At 39.2% G+C, this 20,862-nt stretch overlaps 1 protein-coding gene across 1 annotated transcript in view; it reads right to left on the bottom strand.

Moving 5' to 3' along the window:
• THSD4 (thrombospondin type 1 domain containing 4) overlaps window positions 1-9,813 on the bottom strand; it is a 238,583-nt gene extending 228,770 nt beyond the window's left edge. The window contains exon 1 of the mRNA XM_084642341.1: window positions 9,596-9,813. Coding sequence (XP_084498467.1) covers window positions 9,596-9,667 — 72 coding nt within the window. The 5' untranslated portion in view covers window positions 9,668-9,813. The remainder of the gene's footprint in view (window positions 1-9,595) is intronic.
• Window positions 9,814-20,862: the final 11,049 nt, after the last annotated feature.

Raw genomic sequence — 20,862 nt, 5'->3', positions numbered from 1 at the left:
GAACTATGGACTCTGATCCACAGCCCAGTGAGCATTGCTACTAATACATCCATATCACTGTGCCTGCAGGAAAGCTTGTAGTAAAATTACAGTCTTGACATTAACAGCAAGGTGTGTGTTTACTTACAGCAGCCTTTTTTATGTGCCAGCTCTTATTTTTGGAAGGGTTTAAGTGGGAAGAGGCTGGGTAATTCCGTTAACACACCAACCTCCTTATGTCTCCTTCAAAATGTGTACACTCTAGGTGCAAAGAGAGAGGACGTACAAAATGCTGCCGTAAATAATAGAGATAAACCCAAATATTAAAGTAGGGAGCTGATAAAAGGAGATATTACCTCACAAAGGCAGCAGCCAGGAGTTTACAAGAACTTTAAACATTCCTATGCCTCATTATACATCAGAGCATTTGAAAATCAGATCCTTATAACATTTCCATAAAGAGATCGGAAAATCGGAGAAATGATCTTTAAAAGAACAAACTATTTGTATAACAACTGTATGATTTAAAAGTAATTATGGTGAATTATTTTGCCTTTGTGGCATACATTTTTTTAAGTGAGTATCTTTCAGTACATCGCAATGTAAACTACCCTGCCTTGTACATTCATTGTTCCATTTATATATTCAGCATGTTTGGATCAATCTTAACATTCTTACAAACTTTCTGCTACTCAAGATTAACTTGCTATGCCAGAGTAAATAAAACCATTAATATTACATTGCTAAGTCTAAATGCTGATGAACGTATTTTTAAGGGGATTATTATTTTTAAAGCAAAAGATAAAATAAAATCTAAATAAAGCAAGTAAACCAATAGTACGGTAGAATAAAAAAGGATTTACTGCACTATTAGTTTCTGAATAAAATGATATTTCCATGTGTAAAATTCATGGTACATTTTTTTAAACATGTGTCTTTATCTAGTAAGTGATCCAACAGGTTTTTCAGAGAAAGGCTTTCTGGAAAAATGGTCTATGAAATTTAAGAATCAATGAGCTAACCAATCAAGCTTAACCATTTATTTGCCAATGATGAAATGAATTTAACCTATAGTGGATTTCAAATATGAGGCTATAGTTAGAAGATGCATGCACTATTATAACCTAATCTTTGTGTTCCTCAGATGCTTGCAACATAACCAAGAAACGCAATATAGGCCTAACCCAGAGCCTATTAAAGTCAATAGGCTTTGGATTAGGTTTTATGGGCCAAAAGCTATTACCACGGTATATTCACAACTCACTGCCAGTGCACTTCACTAAGATCTGCAATATTCCTGGTATTACAGACCTGGACTTCGCATAGGAGGAGAAGATCCAGGAGCAGTTAATGCATGGGAAGGAATGAGAAATTCTTGAGGATATTTGAGGAAAAATTCATGAAACGTGAAAGAATCATTTTAGGAGTTATTTCTACAACAATATAAATGACAACTTTATTGATGGTAAATCAGCCTAGCATACACACACATTTCTATAGCAAAGGATAACTATTAGTACTGAAGTTAAAGTTGAGAGATAGCAGTAGCAGCGCACGACTAGAGAGTATGGAGTTAAGTATGCCATATCTCTGTAGTGTTTATGCACAACAACAACAACAGAGGGGATATTCACAGATCGGCTGCACTTTGTGCTGTGCACTTTACAGGCTTGTTTTTCAGCTCCAGTAGGTCTCTCTTTCGGGTATTATAACTAATTGTGATGACATCAATTACTGTCATATATAAATTACCATCTGCTTTATCATCTACTATAATCTTAATAGTGTAAATTTACAGTGCATCCAAAGGAACTTTCTGTTATATATGCTATAAAATTTAAAGGTCAATCCAGCCTCTTCAATTGCCCATCCAAAGGCTCCACAAGATCCCCATGGTCCACAGACATAGGGAGTATCCATGGTACTTTATGGGAAATTTCCTCTGCATGTTAGGAGGGCTCATGTCTCAGAAGAATCAGTACAGCTTTTGTATCCCCATTTTACAGATATGCAGAAAAGTGAAGTGAGTTTTTCAAGGTCACACAGCAAGAGCGTGGGAGAGATGGGAATAGAAACAAGGTTCCTTGATTGTGTACTGAGGTGAATATTAGTCCCATGGAAATTAGGAATGGAAAAAAACCTACAGTAGTAAGTTAAATAGTTCACCTCCCTGTCAATATATTGTTAGGTTAGATTGCCAGCCACATTCCCCTGCCAACCCAGGATTAGGTTATCTATTCCATCCCCCACCCAACAAAGTGTTTCCCCCGATAATATATTTTCATGGTATCTGTTCAGTCTAGCTGTAAATCTCTTGAGCAATAGGCCTCCCACACATTTCCTTGGGAGTGTTCCATTCCAAGAGTTCGACTGATGATTTGTTTGTGGACAATATAGTTTTATTATCCTTTCTGTCCTCACAGACATTATTTAGATTAAACTATTTCAATTTAAATCTTTCAATCTCCCCAGCTCCTTAATCATTTTTGTTAATCTTGCCCAAGCTCTCTTCTTTCTGGTAACAAGGTGTCCAAAGCCTAACAGTGAATGTTGAGGTGGCCAAATGGTTAAGGCAACAGACTGTGGTGAGGTAGGGACTTGGGTTCAATTCCCTGCTCCACCACAAACTTCCTGTGTAACTTTGGACAAGTCACTTGGGAAATTGAGGCAGACATTTGGATAAGAGAACTTTCGTACCTAACAGGGGTGCTGTAGATAAGCACATTCATACATCCCATAAATACAGCAGTGTTGAGGATAAATACATTAAGCTTGTGAAGCATTCAAATGCTACAGTAATAGAGCCACACAAGTACCATAGATAGAAAGGTGAAGGCAGTAAACCAGGCGCAATCTCAGCGGGCGGGGGGGCCGGCACCGTCTGCTCTATGACATGCTGCTTCCACGTTTACAGCTTAAAAAGGCATTTGGCCTATTTTTACTGCCATATTAAATATTCCACATGGTCTCATCTCAAGGATAGAACATCTGACACAATGTATGGAGCTTTTTAGAATGACACCAGAAGATTCCAATGAGCATGCTAAGAAAATTGGTCATACATGCTAGATTGGGGGGTGGGGGTGAATTCTTGCATGACAGACTAAATGTCAGTCAACCAGGGAAAATATGTAAAAGGACCATGGCCTGATGTTTACTGGGTTCTTCGCTTGCTCAAGCAGTCCATTTCTCATAACAGCGAGGGAGAGCATGATTTATACCCTACTGTATGGAAAGAGAGTCACAATGCTGGCATAAACTATACTCTTTGGCTGACCTCAGAAATAGACCTGTCAGCCAAGGAAGACTACTATACGAGCAACACAAAACCTGAAGATACTTTTAAAAGAAGGCTGTTAAGTGACTTGGCTCCTACCACCCAACCCAGGAAAGAATTAAAGACGTATATGTATTTTTAGAAACAAAACCCCAGCTAGAAGCTGGCACCATGGACCCTAGCTCTGTCTCAGGATGGAAGAGAGAATAAGGAAACTTATTCCAATATAATAGGAACTGACTAGAATCTTTGGCCTAAATTTGAACCAAACGGGGTTTTTAGGTGTGAACAAATTAGTCTAATTTTAAAGAGAAATATATTCTATTTATTTTTATCCATGTTTGTACTTCCTGCTTCCGGTTAGAAAAGGGAACAGACATGCAAAGTACTAAGAGAAAGGCTGTTCTCGCAAGATTTTCAGTGCAAAGTTTGCATGGTTCAGATAAGCAACTGAACAGAAATTTTTAAGGGCCACCCAGGATGGTTTGCCACAGCAAGCCAACCTTTCTGCTAAAGATGTTGGCCACCCACAAAGCGAGGACCTTTATCTCCAAGACTTGTGACATTTCCAGGGAAATATTAAGTCAGGAACTGGGGTTTGCAATTCCATGATGTGGGCAAGGAATTGATGCAGGCAGGATCAGCTGCATTCCTGCATATCTCCTCCTATTTTTGCAATCCATGATGCTGTACAAAGCACTCTCTCCTAGCAACAACCTTTACTCCACTCAACCAAATCGAAGTGTCTGAAACATCCATAGTTCACACATTGGATCTTCTGTGGTTTCAGTGGGCAGGGATATAAAGACCTATACATTCTGTTTCCTATTTTTGTATGTTCACTTTGCTGTCTTGATCCCCTCCCCATGCCTAAACTCATAGGGGATGCTTTAACAACCATTAAACTAATAAAACATGTTGTATTTCCGACAGACAGCTGATGAAACTAGCCTTTAAGAATGTGGTTAGATTTTCTGTGCTTCATACTGAGTGTTGTAGGAAGTACAAAGCGAATGACATCCCATCTGTCTGAACAGAAGTTCTGCTTCTTTAACAAATCCAATTACTACAGTGATTGGAGAAAAAATTCTTTTGCCTGGACACAATATCATCCTAGAGCTGAAAAGGATTCGGAAACCGTTTACAAGCTAGTTCCCATCCATTTAAATGCACCAAAAAAATCAGCTAGAAATATACGTTTATGAGTAGTTCACATACAGATGAAAACACAGATGAAGGAGATATTTATTTTACATTTGAGGCTGATTTTTTTTGCCATGTCTATAATGTACACTTATTTATTGTCGGGCAGACAGAATTTTAAAAATGTTAACTGCAAACAATACTAAAAAAAAAATCCAGATATTTTACTATTTGACCTTGGTTTAGTATCACATGGGTTTGGATGAGAATTTCCTAAGGAGCCCAAGCTGGGTGAATTTCTTTGTAAAGATTTATGCATTTCCACATACATTTTATTTTCTGAAGTCAGTGGTCATGAGCAACATAGGGTATGTCTACAAGCAAACAAAAAGCCGCAACTGGCCCATGCCGACTGACTCATGCTCATGGGGCTCAGGTTCATGGGGCTGTTTCACCTGGGCTCAAGATGGAGCCTGAGCTCTGGGATACTCCCATCCCACAGGGTCCTACAGCCTGGGCTCTCACACAAGCCCGGAAGTCTACACAGAAATGAAGCAGCCCCGCAGCCCGAGCCCAGAGAGCCCAAGTGGGCTGGCACGGACCAGCTGCAGGTGTCTAGCTGCTGTGTAGACATACCCTTAGGGCTCCATCCTGTTAGGGAACACATTTGGGTGGACCCCTATGCCAGATCAAGCTCCACTAACCACACAGGTGCTCCATGCAAGTGCAGGAATCTTTAACATGGAACTTATTGTGGGACAAGGGTGTAGGGATTAAATTACAACGTATTAAAGCCAATCAGGTTGAAGACCACAGAGATCTTTAATGGGAGAGAAATTCTATCAAACTTCTAATAAATCTGAAAAATAAGACTCAGTACAAGTCATGATTAAAATGCCATGAACAACCTAATGTCTGTCATCCTGTGAGATATTCAATATGCTTTATGAAATCTTCTCTTATATCTCACTACTTAAAGCTTAACTTCCTTGGGGTCAGATCCTCAGCTGGTGCAAGTCAGCATAGCTCCATTGACACCTACAGAAATCAATAGGACTATTCAAGGAGTAGGGTATGTCTCAATGTAAGGTGGCACAATTTGGCCTTCCCAGGCTAAAAGCAACTGCCACAATGGAAGAGGAGGCATGGTTTGAGTATTCAGCTGAAGAGATTTAACCCTTACAAAAGTTCAAAAGAGTCCCCTGAAATGTACAAATGTGTAACTTGCAAACTGCAAAGGGGATATTTAAAAGTCTGAGTATTTTGAAATAGAAAGAAGGATGATTTTAATAAAATATGATGCAGTTGTGTGCTGATGTCTGAACCAAGGAATGAGGTAATGTAGAGCATGCTAATGAAGGCTTAACATATGGGCATACAAAGTCCCTCAGAACTACTAAAGGAGAGACTCTCCAGTTGCACATAGAGAATTCCCAGGACAACCTACCTTGCTGAGCCCTGACACACTGGCCCTGGAGGAAAGTTTCAGCGAAAGGGTGGAACTCAGTGAATTGTCACACTGGGAGCTAAGACACAGGACTTGCAAAAATACAGGATTTCAAAAAAAAAATGCTTAACCATAATTTTAAAAATAAGAGCCAAGCACTGCACTTTCTGCATAAATTCAGATAGATTTAGTCTGCTTCAGTTTTTTGTGGTTTTCTCATTATTTTCTAACCAATGCCAAATAAACTTTACTTCTTTCTTAGTCACAGGAACCAGTTGTACAGTCTGTTGGTGGGGACAACTGCTCCTGGACACCCGGTAGAGAAGGAATAATCTGTACTCTGATCTCCAGGGAGAGTAAGAGTCAGGAAGAAGGTAACATTTTGAGCATCCAGCTATGGGTGAAGAGAGTTGCAATTTCCTCGCAAACAGTATCAAAAAGGGTTCTGATACTGGGCTAGTGTGAGTAATGAGCAAGTTGCAAGATTACCCTGCCACATTTCCCTTCTGGATTAAAAAAAAAAAAATCTTGATCCTAAAATATCACCTAAAAGACAGGAAAAGTGGAGCAATGCAGTTTAAGTGACATCATGTCGATTCATTCACTATCCCAACGACTAAAAACAATCATGAAATAACCAGACAAATACAATCAGGAATTCTTTACGTTTCACAAAGGAGGAAATTGTAACAGTTGGATTCTCATGATTTTCTCGAATGTTTCTTGAATAACCAAAGGAGCATGTATTAGAATGCAGGAAAGAACAAGTTGGCAAGAAAAAGACCATCACATGCTGATGTTTTTATGAGCAGACCTTTAACAAATACAAATACACACACACACCCCTACAAATGGACCCTAACAAATTCTCAGCCATCAAAAACTCACCACAGACCATGAAATCTGGCCTCCCCCCATGAAATTTGGTCTTTCGTGTGCTTTTACCCTGTACTACATAGATTTCATGGGGGAGATCAATGTTTCTCAAATTTGAGGTCCTGACCCAAAAGGGAGTTGCAGGGGGTCACAAGGTTATTTTAGGGGGGGTCAGGGTATTGCCATCCTTACTTCTGCACTGTCTTCAGAGCTGGGTGGATGGAGAGAAGCAGCTGTTGGCTGGGTGCCCAGCTCGGAAAGCAGTGCCCCACCAGCAGCAGCAGAGAAGTAAGGGTGGCAATACCATGCCATGCCATCCTTGCTTCTGTGCTACTGCCTTCAGAGCTGGGCAGCCAGAGAGTGGTGGTTGCTGACTGAGGGCCCAGCTCTGTAGTCAGCAGTGCAGAAGTAAGGATGGCAACACCATACCATGCCATCCTTACTTCTGCGCTGGTGCTGGCAGTGGCTCTGCCTGCAGAGCTGGGCTCCCGGCCAGCAGGCACTGCTCTCCAGCTGCCCAGCTCTGAAGGCAGCGCTGCCGCCAGCTGCAGTGCAGAAGTAAGAGTAGCAGTACCGCAACATCCCCCCCCCCACAATAACCTTGTGACACCCCACCACCACCCCGCAACTCCTTTTAGGTCAGGACCCCTACAATTACAACACAGAGAAATTTCAGATTTAAATAGCTGAAATCATGAAATTTCAGATTTTTAAAATCCTGTGGCTGTGAAATTGACCAAAATGGACCTTGAATTTGGTAGGGTCCTAACTATAAAGCAATAGAAACATTTGTAGAAGTAAATGCAACACTTTAAATCAGCACACTATAATACGGGCTACTTTTTAAAATGGCTGCTCACTTATTTTCCGTCTTTTTATTTCCTTGTCTATCCAGAAAGGAAAAAATCCTAATTGAATAAGTTTCCTAGAGAGATAATATTTATGTAGCCAAGATCTGCAGCTGCAGCAGAAAAATGCACATGATTATCTACTGGTCTCTGGCAACTCACAGACAAAGGAACTACTCCATTGCTATCAGACATTGTGTATTTTAATTATTATATGGCTTTCATAATTAGACATATAATTTTATTAAAAAAGCAGATGTCTCATTACTGTAGTAAAGCATATGATCAATGATACAACTCCAATCCCCTTTTCACATGTAGTCTGCAATATTAGCTGAAAAACTCAAGTTAACAGTACAGCAGTGTTAAGTATATGGCATAAGGATTACAGTTCTAAAACATTCCACATTGCACTTCTACTGCAGCAATTCATTTCCAGGTAAGAACACAGCATTGCTTTTATTTTACTCACTAACAAGGACAATTGGCAGGCAACACTGCTGCTGCAGTAGATTTACTGTTTATATGGATCTCTGAAGACCACATGTGCATGCAATCTAACTGAAATATTTTCCATAGGAGCCACCACACATTTCAAAGTCCCTGCGCCCGGGTAAGGTGAGTCCATCTATCATTTTCTTTACTCAGTGACAATCAACAGGAAAGTTAAAAGCTCAGTGACAACTAGAGGGCAATGATTAGCTTCTAGTCACTCTGAATGTCCACCCTTTTAAATGCCCTGAGCCTCTGATGAAAACTTCCCCCACCTTTTTAATTAGATCAAAGACTGCATTTCCCAACACAAGATTTCATTAAAATAGACCTTGTTTCTGGAATCACAAATATTACCATTCCTTTTTTAAACCACTCTGAAAGCAAAATGCACTCTCTATCTAGAACTATAAGCTAATAACCAGAGCCAATCCAGCAGCAACTTAGATGTGTTTTCAGTTCACCTCCACTTTCTTTTACCAGGGAAAGTAATAAGGCTATTATAACCTTCTGACACGAACAACAGAAGTTAGATCTTTAAAGCAGAAATCACCATCCTTCAGAAGATTTAGTTTTCACTTAGCTCTTTTGCATATTGTTGACATAATATGCAAAAGAGCTTAAAGAAAAGAGGCTTATTAAAGAATAACATATGCATTTTAAAAGAACAAATGGATAAATATGCATCACATTTTAGTTAGGGAGTGGGGAGAGAAGAGTATCAAATGTATCAAGGAGCAGTTTTGTTTTTGCCAGTGATTTCAATAATAAGGATATTTCATATCTATATAATGATGTTTGCTGAATTCTTTCCTAAATGGAAAATGACTATTTTAAATTTTCTGCTTCAATGTGCAATAAGGGCTTGATGTAGAACTAGGCTGATCTGAGCAAAAACCTGGAAAAGCGCATTTAGCAAATGAAGCAGCAACTTCAAATGTACAGGAATGACTGTTTCATTCCATCACTTAGAATTCTCATATTAATAGGAATATCACAAAATTCCTTCAGGGATACCACATATATTCTAAAACAGGGATAGTTTTTCCTATCTCTTATGTATTATTCTAATAATTCACACACATTGAATTCACACCCATATTATAAATATACTCCATACAAGGAGACTTGCAGTGTTTTACATAAGAAAAACACCAAGTAAAAACTTTTCAATCATACATCTTTCCTGCAGAAAACTTGAACTTAACATTGTATATCATCAACACTACAGATTGTTCTAAACAGTATTATATTTTTCTACATATTAGCAGAGAAAAATCCACAAAACATGGTGTATCCTCTGTGCAACAATTAAAATCAAGCTGGCTTTCAATAGGTAGTTTCATTTTAGCAACTATAGAATTCTGCAAACAGCTATTTTCATACAGCAGCAGACAACGCAAGTCTAAAATGTAACACTTCACATTAGTCTTACACAACATAAAATCACTCACAATCCCTATTGATAGATAGAAGAGGAAATTAAATTCTGACAAGACGATAATTTTTGACAAGACTTTATACTAGGCTTACCTCTCCCTCAGGTCTTGCTAACACTGCTGTTTGAAAGTAGAGCAATGTTAATATCAGGTAGCTGACAAACATTATTACCCAAAGTTAGAACTACCCTAAAGGAGAAATCCCTCTGCCAAGTACTAACAGCTAGCAGATGCACTTGTGTCTCAGTATCACAGCCCTGTAGTTCTGCTGGGCACCACTCTCTCTCCTTCTGACTCACTGTACTACCAGGAGCTTTGCTCTCAGCCACTGCACTGAAGACAACTGGTAAGCTGATCTCTTCATGTAATGACTTCTCCCTGCTGGGGGAGGGGGCTCGAGACAGCAATGAGCTGGGGGCTGCAGTTTGTATAAAGCAAAGAAGGGGAGGGACAAAAATGGTCAATGCCAAGTTATGCATCTGCTCTGATTCATAAAACAAGCTAAAAGGTAACCTTTAATACATAAGGAAGCCTGTCAATACTTATTGACTTAGGTAGGCATGATTGGAGAACAGAGGCTAAAGCAGTGCAAAGATGCCTGTTGATGCTTAGACAGCAAGAGCTACTTTAAAGCTGCAGCATGTCCCTTTATTAAAAAATAAATATCAAAGCAAAAGCTAGCAAAAGCTAGCAAAAAATCAACTAAAACACTATTCAGAAAACTACATATAATCTCTCAGTTTACAAGGAGCCTTACATCAGCACAGCATTAGAGCACAAATGCTCCAATCTTGCAAGGGGACGCAGTCAGCACCCTCAACTCTCATGCCTACTTCCTAGGAGTTGAAGGTGCTCATTACCTCTCAGAAGGTGCTTCCTTGCTTGCAGGAATGGACTCTATAGAAAGATTAACGGGATCATTTATGGTAAATCTTGAGCACCACCACCAATATGCAATCTCTCTCTTGTTTTCATGTAGACAGCAGACCAAAGAAATTTTGATTTAAAGTGATAAAACCCCATCAATGATAAACTGCTTTGACCAGAATTACAGAGTTTCAAAAATAAGGAAAACAGAGAAGCTTTTTGATTGCTTTGTTTTTAGCTGGTGATCATGACATTTTGAAGCAAATAGTAAAACAAACAAATATGGAACATAGCTTTAGTATTCGATCTGCCAAATAGACTGCTATATGTCTCAGAAACTAGCAAAGATGCACAATACAAGCCCTAAAGAATGAAGTGGTTCCTTTTGTTTAAACATGCCTGCAGTTCTTTGTAGGGTGCTCTTTTTTGCTATCATCAAGAAACTAATACAAAATATTTACAAGACATGAAAATACAGTTCTGAAGTCATATTGACTAAATGCATCACACTCAACAACAGAACAGAACAATTTTGTAACATTTAAGAATTTATGGGACCTCTACATCAGCCCTAAAATTCCTCTCCTTCCCTTTCTCATTTTACTTTCTTCTAACTAGTGATAAAATCTTGAGAGTTGGCAACACAAGTCATGTGAGATCTGTTTTCCTTAAAGCTCCTGAAGTCAAGTGATTACATGAGAATCTGAGCTTTCATTTAAAAATGCATTTCTACCCCTCATGGTAGCAGAAAAAACTCAAAAACATGTCTTGAGTGTAACCTAAGGTCTCAAAATCCAGAAGGCAAAGAAAAAACAACCCTAATTTATTCTTTTTAAAAATCTCATGGCTTTTATGCTGATTTTATGATTTTGGGGGGGCTTGACTCATGATTTTTGAATTCTTGGGGTTTGCAATACTGTAACTTTTCATTTGATCCTGTATCTGTTTTGTGCCTTGGTTTGCTTCATTCAGTCTCTCGCTCCCCCCCTCTTTTTTTTAAATTAATTTATTTACAATATTTTGTTTGACATTTAAGTCCACAACAATCCTTTCCTCTCTCTACCCTAAAAAGGAAAGGTAGGCATATCTGGCTTCCTTGCTTTAGTTTTCAGACTAGTGCCCAAGTAACAATCAAGTATATTTATGTAAAATGATTCTGCTTAACTGTACTGAACAAAACTGCAACTGAAGTCAATGGGAATTTTGATCAAATAAAGGCAGCAGAATTTTCATAAGAACATAACGGCCATACTGGGTGATATCAATGGTCCATCTACCCCAGTATCCTGTCTTCTGATAGTGGCCAATGCCAGGTGCTTCAGAGGGAATGAGTAGAACAGGAAATCATCTCGTGATCCATCCCCTGTCGTCCACTCCCAGCTTCTGGCAATCAGAGGCTGGGGACACTCAGAGCATGGGGTTGTATCCCTGACCATCCTGGCTAATAGCCATTGATGGACCTATCCTCTATTAACTCTTTTCTGAGTTCTGAGTTCTTTTTTGAACCCAGTTATAGTTTTGGCCTTCACAACATCCCCTGGCAAAGAGTTCCACAGGTTGACTGTGTGTTGTGTGAAAAGGTACTTCCTTTGGTTTGTTTCAAACCTGCTGCCTATTTACTTCATTGAGTGACCTCTAGTTATTGTGTTATGTGAAGGAGTACATAACATTTCCTTATTCACTTTCTCCAGTCAAGATTTTATAGACCTCTACCATGTCCCCTTTTAGTCAACATTTTTCCAAGCTGCAAAGTCCCCGTTTATTTAATCTCTCCTCAAATGGAAGCTGTTCCATACGCCTAAGTCAATTTTTGTTGCGATGCTCTGTTCCTTTTCCAATTCGAATATATCTTTTTTGAGATGGGGTGCCCAGATCTGCACACAATATTTAAGATGCGGGCATACCAAAGATTTGTATAGAAGCATGATGATATTTTCTGTCTTATTAACTATCCCTTTCCTAATGTTCCGATAGCTTTTTTGACTGCCTTTGCACATTGAGCAGATGTTTTCAGAGAACTATCCACAATGATTCCAAGATCTCTTTCTTGAGTGGTAACAGCTAATTTAGACCCCATCATTTTTATGTATAGTTGGAATTATGTTTTCTCATGTGCATTATTTTGCTTTCATCAACAATTGAATTTAATTTGCCATTTTGTTGCCCCATCACCCAGTTTTGTGAGATCCCTTCGTAACTCCTTGCAATCTGCTTTGAACTTAACTATCTTTAGTCATTCTTTATCATCTGCAAATTTTTCCACCTCACTGTTTACCCCCTTTTTTCCAGATCATTTATGATCATGTTGAATAGCACTGGTCCTAGTACAGATCCCTGGGGGGGACACCTCTATTTACCTCTCTCCATTCTGAAAACTGACCATTTATTCCTATCCGTTGTTTCCTATTTTTTTTAACCAGTTACTGATCCATGAAAGGACCGTCCACTCTTATCCCATGACTGCATATATTCCTTAACAGCCTTTGGTGTCAAAGGCGTTCTGAAAGTCTAAGTACACTTGTGCCCGTTTGTTGACCCACTCAAAGAATTCTAATAGATTGGTGAGGCATGATTTCCCTTTACGAAAGCTATGTTGACTCTGCCACTACAAATCATGTTCATCTATGTGTCTGATAGTTCAGTTCTTTTCTACAGTTTCAACCAATTTGCCTGGTACTGAAGTTAGGCTTATCGGCCTGTAATTGCCAGGATTTTCTCTGGAGCCTTTTTTAAAAACTGGCATCACATTAGCTATCCTCCAGTCAGCTGGTTCAGAAGGTGATTTAAATATTAGGTTACATACCACAGTTGTTCGTTGTGTAATTTCATATTTGGCCAAAGGTTATTTACATATAGTCAGTTCACTGACCTAGTTCCCAAGCCATTATTAACAACAGGGAATTAATTGGCGAATTTCTAAGGGTCAGTTCAGTTCTCAAATGTGCAGTTGATGACAAAATCTGAACCTAAGGCCTTGAGGGGATGTCATGCTCTGGGAGTAAGAAGGGTTTCTGTGCAGTGTAAGGCAAGTACTAGGAGTAGAGCTGGCCAGAGAACGACAATTCTGTTTTGGGACAACTTTTGAGATTTTGACTTTTTTCCCCCCATTCCAATATAGAATGGATATACAACTTTTCAAATGATCTTGAGAAATGTGTTGAAATGTCTATTTTCAGATCAAAAAGGTCAGTTTTTCAATTTGTGTTTTTCTCCCTTCCTCTTGTCCAAAGTTACCAAAGAGCCTTTTACCTCAGAAATCTTCCCAACGGTAAAACATTTCAGCGTTGATGAAGCAGCATATCTCAACAAAAATATATCTTATAAAAAATACTACACCCAGTTCTAAAAACCAAAGTTCTTGTGTTCTTCAAAGCAACTCCTAGCATATCCTGTCTTCCTATTAATAGAACTTTCATTTCCTCTGATGCAGAGAATGTAGCCCAGCAGTTGATTTTAACAGCTGGAACAAAATTTTAAGGATGAAATTGGAAATACTCAAAGTGTGAGTTCTCGTTTTGGTAAGAAAAACAAATCTAAAATTGCATAATTTTTGTGAAAAATTTTCTAATTATCCACTCAGTTGTGGAAGTTCACTTGAAAATGAGTAAATTTTCAAGCTTAAGTGATTTTGCAGGAAAAAAATGTTACAAATTCACATTTTCATGAATCTCTTACAAATATTCCATTTAAAGAAATATTTAAAAAATAGTGAAAAATGTCCACAATTTCACACAGCCCTATCTGTGGGTAAATCAGGTGTTTGGGCGGCATCTGTAGGAAGCCTGGAGTACTAGGTAATTCTATCCTAACCCACAGATAAATGCTAAAATAATTTTTCAAAACCCTGAATTTAAAAATACATTTGTTATTTTATTTAATAGTATTTATACGGTTTAAAAAATACTTTGCCCCTTACAGTCAACAGGAGAGTCTACTGATTTTTATGGGGCTTGTATAACTTGCAAATGCTTTTCTTGAATAAATCAGGGTCAGATTATTAAAAATTGTTCATCCACAAACCACCTCGTAGTGTAAATGGTATCCAAATGGACTGCCAAGCAGGGGATCCAGGTTTGGGTACCTAATCATCTATGACAAGCAGAACTGGGAGTAACAGGGAGGCAACATACTCAGCTCCAGGGGATGAAGGATTTACTTGAGTCTCTCATATGATTCCCTTCCAGAGAGTACCATTAACCAATTTCAGAGAAATCTGCATCCAATCTCTTCAGTTGGAAGCAGACCTGTTAGAGTCTCGGAGCACATATAGGGAGCCTAGAGGATTCCTACAATAAAGAACATTAATCCTCAGCTAAAAGCCTCTACTGAGTAAAAGTAGAGTATAGGAGAAAAAAAATTGTCTACTCAAATAAAGTGGAAATTAAGTTCTTCAGCAGTTCAAATACGTTGGTCCAGATCATCCCCTGGAAATTCATGTGCAGAGTTACTTCTCTAGCAATAGAGGAGAGGAGAGGAGAGAAGATGATGACCTTGCAGAAATGCCCCTCAATAAGTATTCTGGGCACAAGTCTCTGCAAATTCTGGATGCGAGGTCAGAGGTGGGTGAAGCTCTCTGCAGAACTATGATTTACAAAGTCCCTGGAAATTTACGTTGGAGGTAATACATCTTGGCCTTCTATTACCTCCCTCTGGGTCCCCTCCGTAGCTGGTAGTGAGCTGCAGAAGGGGACCAGACAATAGCAGAGTTGCTGCAACAAGAGGTGGCAGCCTAGCCCATCACTTCTGAAAACTGGACCACGCAATTCTTTGGCAGGAATAATTATGCTTATGGTAAAAATCATTTCAGCACTGTCTAAATCTCATGAACACAGCACTTTTAATTAGAACATACATGGAGGAAGGGATGGTTTAAGTCACCATTTTATGGTCTCTAAGCTCAATAATCACAGGATTACAAAATGCACCACCAAACTGACATCTCTGTAAAGATCTGTCTTCACAAGTACTTGTGTGTGTTAATTGCCCATGGCAATGTGTCTGAACTACAAATGTCATATCAGAGGAGACTTAGAATAGGTTTCCACCAAAATGCTGTCAGAGAGCCCAACTTGTCCTTCACTGTTTTCATAAAGACCTAAACATACCATGGGGGGAAATACTGAGCAAATTTTCACACAATTATATCTAACAGAATTTTTATACAGGAGAGCTCTTCTTCTGAGCCTTACAACTGCAGGGGACTGGTTACGTGAAATAAAAACTTTATATGGAATATTGGTGTTTAAATGTTACAATGTGCCAGTTGGTCCATAGGTTACAAACTAAGGCCTCAATTCTGCAGCTGCTGTATGCGGATTTACCTTTGTTCCTGCATAGAGCCCATTGAAGTTAACAGCATTCTGGGTGGGCAGAGTGTGTCTGTCGGCACAGAATAACTTCCATTATTATGGTAAACTAATACTGTTTGCACAGAAGCATATTTCCTTTTCTAGATGTCTGGTGAGTAAAATGGTGATGAGCACAAAAATTAATAACAGTTTTTTGCTATTGTCATCACAAAGCGATATAGCCACTTCACCCCATCAATTTTTTTCCAGTGTCTTACAATATACTTATCAGGGATGGAGTTTTTATGAATGGGCAGAGTGAATTGTATTCCATATCCATCTAATTAAATTTTTAGTAAAGCCATCTTATCTTAAATGAAGTTGATAGACAGAATTTCCTCCAATCCAGATGCTGACATTTTGTGCATAATTTTATTATCCATTTAAGCAAGGATATTCACCTACAGAAACTACATTTCTCTCCTCCAACCCCACTTTAAAAAAAATAATGATTTAGATAGACACATAACATGGTGACTGGGAGAAAACTCAAGAAACAGACTTCATTAAGAGTGTCGGCTAAAGAAGATAAAAGCAAGTGCTTAAATTCTTGATAAAAATCAGTAGAGAAGCCATTATGTTAGGGCATCTTGTTTGCTTTGTGGCTCTGAGTATTCACTACCTTTTCAAGGTTAGTTTTGCTTTTACATTCCATTTTAGGAAGCTCAATCTTATTAGAGTAAAATGCTTTTTAAAAATCAGTACTTTTGAAATGGAGTGTAAAGATTGTTGTAGAAAAGATCAAATTCTGCAGCGATAGCCTTTGTAGAGCCCTTTCACTTACCTCCATTACCTTTTATAAGTGCATTCCTTAGTTTCATAAGCTAACACCATATTTTTTCTTCACCATATTTTTTTATATTTTATCCACCTCAGCTGACTACGCTGCTATGCATTTTACAGTCTCACCCTCAGAGAGCTAGACAGGATCACTGAAAACTTTCCTGAAATATCTTACCTTATCAAAAAGAATCTCGTGGTATAATGATCCCACACACATGCACCGAACTACACGAATGATACTGAAAGCTAAAACATTTGAAACAGTTGTTCTAGAAAACTGTGGCTTATTTTAACACTGTTATAAATATTAAAGGTGTTACCGTTTGACCAAATCTCTATTGTTAAATGGCATCACTGTACTTTATTAGTGTACAGTACTAAGATCATGAGAAAATTATTTAAAAAAAACACAACTAAAGGTCAAATTAATGTCGAAGGCCACAGTTTTGCAAAAATGTATGTACATGCTTAACTTTACATATGTGACTAATTCTACTGATTTAAATAGGGAGAACTCAAACGCATAAAGTGTTTGTGGGATATGGGCCTTAGTTAGTCACGTGTAAATCCAAAGTAACCCCAAACCTATACTCCTGTAGCTGAGGTGAGAATTTGTCCACAAAACTCAGTAACCACTGGATCAGAAACTACATAAAATAATCTTGTCTAGTAGAGAAAGTTGTAGTTTAGAACTACTAAGCCACCTCACATTTCAAGTTTTGCAGCAGTGGATGGAGAAGCCAAAGTACTTTTCTACTGGAGGTAAATAAAAAAAATGTCTCCAGACCAGCACAAACTCCTCTTCTAATTTGCTTAGAACCACAGAAATTTAGGACCACAATTATTTTAATTATTTTTTTCAGAGATATTATCTAGAGTAAGGTTTCAGAGAAGCAGCCATGTTAGTCTATATTCGCAAAAAGAAAAGGAGTACTTGTGGCACCTTAGAGACTAACAAATTTATTTGAGCATAAGCTTTCGTGAGCTACAGCTCACTTCAGTAAGATTCTCACACCTTCTTCCCACTTTAATGAGAAAGGCATCAGATTACACTTCCTTTCAGAGTAATTTCTAACTTTTGCTCTCTGAAATTAACGAACAACAAAGTAAATCACACAGGATCTATCTGCATAATTACTTTCCCCTTAAAAATACTAAGCTTCATCTTTGAACAAATTGACTGCCAGCCCCAGGGAATTCCTAAATCTCAATTAGTTTATGGAGTTCACTTCCTGGCTGCCCCCTGAGAGAAATAAACCACTGGGACAAGTTCTCCAAACTTATGACAAGCTCTCAGTTTCCTTAAGCTCCAGATCCCTAAGCTTTTCCATAATTTCAACTGAAATCATAAACAATATGCTCAGGTGAAATCATACTTCATTGCTTCTTTCTATTGTGGCATATTTGCTTAGAATGAAGACCACCTTTCTAACATGAGAGTAGCAGTAAACCCCAGAAGCTTAATTAATCCCATACACGACAGTCTAGCATTAAAAAATGCTAACAAGTTTTTCTGCTATTGAAAGTTATTTTATTGGTGTTGACATGATATTTTAAATATATATTTGTACTTCCCTCCCTCTTTAATTTTTCAGTATAAAATAAAGTGACTCTTGTGTTGAGGAGAAACCAAGACAACCAAATAATAGTTTCTGTTATTAAAGGAATGACTTATAAGTGGACAATGAATATCCCTGTAATATTTCAGTGTATTCAAAAACACACAAGAGTAGAAAAATAATTACTCTTATTAACATATCATTACCATGAACTGATTCATTGTCCACTTGAAGTCTAGTCTTTGAAAAAAAAAAAACCCTCAAAAACTGAGTTTAAAGTATTTTCAGACAGTATATCCACCCCGGAACCTCCACCCCCCGCTCTGCCCTCAAATTTTTTTCTGGTATTACGATCATATTTTCCTACCATGCAAATTAAAAAATAAGGTTCTCTCCCTTGTTGCTGTGTAAAACAAACAAAAAAAAAGGGGGGGAACTTACAGACTTACCAGAGAAGCAGTGAAAATGACACAAGATGCTGTTGAATGTACAAAGTAAACAAATGGAAAACATTAGGAAGATTTTCTATTGCTAATCATCCCTCTTACAAGGCTATGTGTGTGTTACTTGTAACAACAATAGGTACAAAAGTTTCAGAGAATGAAGATTCTCATGTTTCATTGTTAGTTTTATGTAGCTAGATTACTGCTGTGTTCAGTCACTTGTTGGGACGTGAATTTTGGAGAATTCTGATTTCATTGGTTCTGGAAATGATTAGATTGTGGGTTTTATTATTCATAAATTTTAAACATAGGCATAGTTTGACTTCTATATTGTGGGGAGGGAGGTTGGCTCCAGTCATGCCAACAGGGCCATGCATGGGAGGGGAGGGGGACAAATTCTGTGCCTGCCCACAGGGGTGCCATTTCAGATTTTTCGGGGGGGAGGGGGGAAGGGGGAGGATGGGCAACTTTAACCGTGATTCCATGGACTACATAGGCAACTGAAAACTAAGGGTTTTTTTTTGCAAATAACTTAGAAATTATCTGACAGGAGTACTGTATCTAATTCCTATATCAAGAAAGAAAAATAAATAAATATTAGACCCACTCAGCTCTAATAGTAACATGTTCTGACATCGTGTGGCAAGTCACTTAAGGGACACTGGATAGGTTTAAAATTGTAATGTACAGTAACTCCTCACTTAACATTGTCCCGGTTAAGGTTGTTTCATTTCTGATGTATTAGAGAACATGCTCATTTAAAATTGTGCAATGCTCCCTTATAAGTCGTTTTGCCACCTGCTTTATCCACTGCATGCAGGATTCTCTGGAAGAGCAGCCCGTCCTCGTGGGAGCTTGGAACCAGGGTGGGCAGTAGGCCCCCTATTGGCTACCCTAAGTTCCCTGTGCGGCAGCCGCCCAACGGGCTATCAATTGCTGGGAAGTTCAGGTGTCCCTCTCCCCACTGCCCTGTGCTGCTCCTGCCCCTCTGCCTTGGAGACGCTCCTGGGAGCCTCCAGCTTCCTGTGCAAGGGGGGTGGAGGGGAAGAAGGGTGCTGATGTCAGGGTGTCTCCCTTCCCCCACTCCAGTACCCCATCGCCACAGAGCAGCCGGGGGAGAGGGGGAACAACACGCAGGTCTCAGGACAGAGGGAGCTTGCTGTAAGCTGCTGCTTTGTCTGAAGTAACTTGCTGATCTACTTAAAATGGCAGTGTACTTAAAGGGGCAATGTGCACCTCTCTCTCTCACACACACACACACACGGTGTGTGTCTGTCAGACACACCCACCCCAACCCCCGCAGCATGGAAAGTCAGCATGTGTGCAGCCACGCAAGCACCGTGCGCTCCAGCGGGATAGCGTGGGTTCATCATAATGTTCAGTTTCCGTAGGGAAGTGTTTGCAACCACTGCCCTCCGTCCATTGTGTTTCCTCCTTCCTGACTCAGTCCACTCTGCCTTGTAGAGTGAGGCTACATTAACAACAACTTGTTAACCCTTGAGGGCTCAGCCAAGTGCTAGTTCATCATTTAGCAGCAAGGCATTCCCTTCCATCCAGGACACATCACACCATCCATTGTCTACAGCCAAGCCCTAAGATACAACCAAATTTGCTCCAATCCCTCAGACAGAGACAAACACCTACAGGATCTTTATCAAACATTCTTAAAACTACAATACCCACCTGGGGAAGTGAGGAAACAGACTGACAGAGTGAGATGGGTACTCAGAAATCACCTACTACAGGACAGGCCCAACAAGGAAAACAACTGGCCATCGCATACAGACCCCAGCTAAAACCTCTCCAGCACATCATCAACGATCTACAACCTATCCTGGAAAACGATCCCTCACTCTCACAGACCTTGGGAAGCAAGCCAATCCTTGCTTACAGACAGCCCCCCAACCTGAAGCAAATACTTACCAGCAACTACACACCATACCACAGAAACACTAACCCAGGACCAATCCCTGTAACAAACCCCGTTGCCTACTCTGTCCCCATATCTACTCTAGCGACACCATCACAGGACCCAACCACATGAGCCACACCATCTACTAATGTGATATATGCCGTCATGTGCCAGCAATGCCCCTCTGCCATGTACACTGGCCAAACTGGACAGTCTCTATGTAAAAGAATAAATGGACACATCAGACATTAGGAATGGTAACATACAAAAGCCAGTAGGAGAACACTTCAATCTTCCTGAACATTCTATAACAGATTTAAAAGAAGCCATCCTTCAACAAAAAAACTTCAGAAACAGACTTCAAAGAGAAACTGCAGAGCTACAATTCATTTGCAAATTTAACACCATTAATTTGGTCTTGAATAGGGCCTGGGAGTGGCTGGCTCACT

Source organism: Lepidochelys olivacea (assembly GCF_965140295.1).
Source record: "Lepidochelys olivacea isolate rLepOli2 genome assembly, chromosome: 10".
NCBI classification, from domain to species: Eukaryota; Metazoa; Chordata; order Testudines; family Cheloniidae; genus Lepidochelys; species Lepidochelys olivacea.
The sequence above is the reverse complement of the archived record's forward strand: the minus strand, read 5'-3'. Positions and strand labels throughout refer to the sequence as shown.